The 3,858-nt window shown below is 40.3% G+C and overlaps 1 protein-coding gene across 1 annotated transcript in view; it reads right to left on the reverse strand.

Moving 5' to 3' along the window:
* Positions 1–3,282, reverse strand: part of zgc:112980 (uncharacterized protein LOC503706 homolog) — a gene marked incomplete in the record, with an annotated part of 10,024 nt that extends 6,742 nt beyond the window's left edge. Inside the window, 9 exon segments of the mRNA XM_035660724.1 lie at positions 17–139; positions 240–302; positions 472–597; positions 843–960; positions 1,086–1,236; positions 2,321–2,414; positions 2,535–2,643; positions 2,737–2,872; positions 3,193–3,282. Coding sequence (XP_035516617.1) covers positions 17–139; positions 240–302; positions 472–597; positions 843–960; positions 1,086–1,236; positions 2,321–2,414; positions 2,535–2,643; positions 2,737–2,863 — 911 coding nt within the window.
* Positions 3,283–3,858: the final 576 nt, after the last annotated feature.

Consider the following 3,858-nt stretch of genomic DNA (forward strand, 5'->3'; position numbering starts at 1 on the left):
ACACACACACACACACCTGTTCCTCAGGCTCTTCAGCTCAGAGGGGAAGAGGATTTTTTTGTAAAAATCTTGCAATTTGCGGCTGAACTCCGGGGTAAAATCCGCCGTCACCAACTGTCTCTGCATGGATGATATTACCCTGAAAAACCCCAACAACACACAGAAGAAGAAGGTAAATATGTAAATAAATGAGTTACAGACAAGACACAAGATAAGTGTGTGTGTGTGTGCACATGTACCTCTGCAGTAACACCAATTTAGCATCAGCAACATTAGCCATGGGAGACTTTAAGATGAAATTCCTGTAGAGAATCATATTAAATGAGGGAAATGATTACACACAAAAATTTTAAGACAACTGTTGACTGAGTGACAACAATCTAGAAAAGGAAATGCTACTTTGTCTTTGTCAAATGTCCTACTTTGTGTGTGTGTGTGTGTGTGTGTGTGTGTGTGCGTGTGTGCGTGTACCCTGAGAGTTGAATATGTCGGATAAAGTCCCCAGTGGCTCCCAGTCTCATGATGGCAGCAGCTCTGCCGTCCTGTTTATCTGCCTCGTCCAGGAACGATGACACAAGCTCGTACACAGGTGTGTAACTGAAAAAAAAAGAGAATATTTAAATGAAACTAAAATGCCACTTTGCATTTGTTAACAGTGTCAGTTTTTTGGAATAAAACATAATATTAAGTTGAGTAAAGACTAGTTAAAAATGCCCCTGCGTCCATCTTGGACTTGACCTTGGTGGTGTATGGTTTTATCCACGTTAGCTCTGGATGGTAAGATTAGTCTAGTTTTAGTATTCTTTTAACATCTTTATGAACAGCTCTGCTCTGTCACTCACTCGTAGATGAAGGCTTGCTGGTTCAGTAGGCTCAGACCGTATTCCTCTACCCTGTTTCCCTTCAGGTAGGAAGAAAACTTTGCAGCGAGCTCTTGTTTGAAGCGCTGCAGCATCGTCTCTGGACACGAAGAACACAAATCCAACAGCAGTGAAATCACGTGAAACTACCAGTCAAACAGTGAGTTGTTTTCCAAATGTGAACGATGTTTATAGCCACACGTGTGAGTGTGCGAGAGCAAGTACCTGCAAGTCGGAGGTGAGCATCTATTTCAGACAGTGTGAGGTTGAAAGAATACAGTTCTCCCAGCAGCGCGTTGTTTCTGAGGTTGTTCCAGAACATGCTCCTCTTGTGGCTGTTGCAGTGACACACTCCCCTGTGAAACCACATTACACACTGAACACACACACACACACCAACATTAATGCAGCTCTGATTTATTTCTTAACAAGAAAAAACAACTTGAAATGATCGTCTAAATATGAATGTTAATAAATGTAATATTATTCAAATATAAGATCCACAAGTAACAGTTTCATGTCAAAAATACAGTTATAGAAATATGGCAAAAATCAGACCTGTAATAAATATAAAAGATGTCTTATAAGCTTATAATGTTCAGATTTTTGTTGAAAATAAATCGAGACACATGGCTGCTATTCAGTAACTCACTATCACGACAGCAGTGACACTAATGATTTATCACATCTCTGTAACTGCCTCTAAAAAGGCGTTTGTGAAGGAGAAAACCTCCAGTTTCACAAAATGTCACGGACAGCTGAGATTCAACAACGTACCGAGGAGTAGACCAGAGTTATTTTAAACCAACAGCAACACGAATGCATGAAGCACACTTCAATTCAAACAGCTGTAAAATACATTTTCTTCACTTATAAAAGACAAAACAGGAGTCAACATGTCTGTAAATGTGCCAGTCTGGTCCAGTGAAACCAATTAAAGTCTGCAGTAAAGGAGGGAAACATCTGCTTCAGTATAACTATACAACAGAGTATTCATTTGTTGGTGTTTGATCAGATACCACAAAAGTGAGTAAAGATCTCAGCTGAATAATAAAAGCATAACAAAAGGTAGCATTCACTGCAGGGTGCTTGCATTGGCTGAACTGTGTTGTAAAGGTGTTACTCTTATAGTTATAACGTTGTAACGTTGCTGCTTCTGGCTATTCAGCAGAGTTTCTCCTCTTAACTTTAAAAATGACAAAAGCAATCTGGTAAAATGCTTCTGGTTCCTATGGCGACTTGTGGTGACGACGCACAGTTTGGCGAGTTCACACATCACAAATCGAACCTGAACATTGTGTGGTGAATCCAACAAGACTAACATGACGACACCCGTTTTATCTTTACCTATACACACGTTCGGGAATATCTGACGCGTCTGTGTTTGTGCATTATTCCTGAAGGTAGGTCAGCGTGGCTGTGTGTGCAGTTTACAGACTTCATCCATAATCAATACATACTGATGACGCCAGCTTGTCGCAGATGTAGCAAAAGCACTGATCACAGATGAGCTTGTTGCCGGCCACAGGAGCACTGACGTGGTCATCCGTAGCTCTGAGCGGGACAGGAGAGAAGCAAGCGTGATTGATCTCAAATGGAAGGGCATAAAGGGCATAAAGTATTGATCAGTACTTCACAATGTGTGTGTGTGTGTGTGTGTGGCAATCAGCTCACGTGAATGGATGTATGGGACAGTCGTAGCGGGCGTGAGGCAGCACCTCAGCCCGGCGGGAGAAGGTCACAACCAGGTCTTCATCCAGAGCGCTGGAGGTTAAAGGACAGTCTGAAACAGAGAGGAAGAGCAGCTGGTGACTGTTTCTAACATCATCTACCAACACATACAGGCGGGTTGCTGTAGAGCAAACACAGCTGTTACCATTTTGCTTCACATCTTCAACCTCCACGATGAGAACTGAGGGTTCACTGCTGGTTATGTCATGTTCACAGTCTTCATCATCATCACTGAGGATGATTATTTCTCCATTATCCACCGCTGTACACATCAGAAAGCTCTAGTGCAAAGGAAAGGAAAGAAAAAGGGACCAATGAACTCACAGATCCTCCTCCAACCTCCCCCTGTGGTTTGTTTGTTGGGGGTTTTGGGAGGAGACCAGGTTCTTATCAATTCAATTTGAAAAGGACGCGTCTGTAATCTAACTTCCCACAAACAAACCAAACCACATGACTTTTTAGTTTTCCCGACGGCAGGAAACAAAGTTAAAAACGTGTAAAGAGAGTTTGTTTGTTATTGTTTGTTCTTTTTTTTACTATAAAATAAAGTAACCCGAATAAAATGTGTTAAAATTAGTGTTGTGAGAGACATAATTCTTACCTTTTTTCTCCGTTTAACCAAATTAAATGTTGTTGTTTTTTGGGCGCCTGCCGGACTCAAATCTGAGCATTAACCGGATGTGACGGTTCTTCTTCTTCTTTGTCGTCTTTAATGGCGGTCGACAAACCGGCTTATAGGTGTATTACCGCCACCTAGTGGACCGCTGTGTGGAGTACTGGATAAATACATGAAGGCAAAACAATATTAACTATATAATAAAATAAATAATACAAATAAAATAGATATTTTAGATTTTATTTGTCAGCCAATGTTGCATGAGCAGATATAACTCCCTGATCCTCTATTTAAAACTTCTTTGGGACTTATTTCTTCCACTTTATCATTTCTTATTTACTTTTTCTGATTACTTGTTCCACTGAGTCCCCTTTTTCACAATAATCAAATAACACAGGGGTAAGCTTGCCTATTAAATGCAATCATCTAATTTTGTTGTTTTGTTTGTTTGTTTGTTTGTTTTTTTTCACTTCTTCCTAAAACACCTTATTGTACCGCTGCCATCCTCTGGACGTAAACGGTTATTTTAAACTTTTTAAAATTTTGTCCTTTTCCTTCTATACAATTAAGTAATTTGAGGATTGCTATTTGTATGAAAAAGTAATACTTGCTAATGCCCTATCTATTCTCCGCTCCACTCACTCAAACCTC

This window comes from Morone saxatilis, unplaced genomic scaffold (genome assembly GCF_004916995.1).
Source record: "Morone saxatilis isolate NCDOM2014 unplaced genomic scaffold, NCSU_SB_2.0 Contig17, whole genome shotgun sequence".
Taxonomy (NCBI): Eukaryota; Metazoa; Chordata; class Actinopteri; family Moronidae; genus Morone; species Morone saxatilis.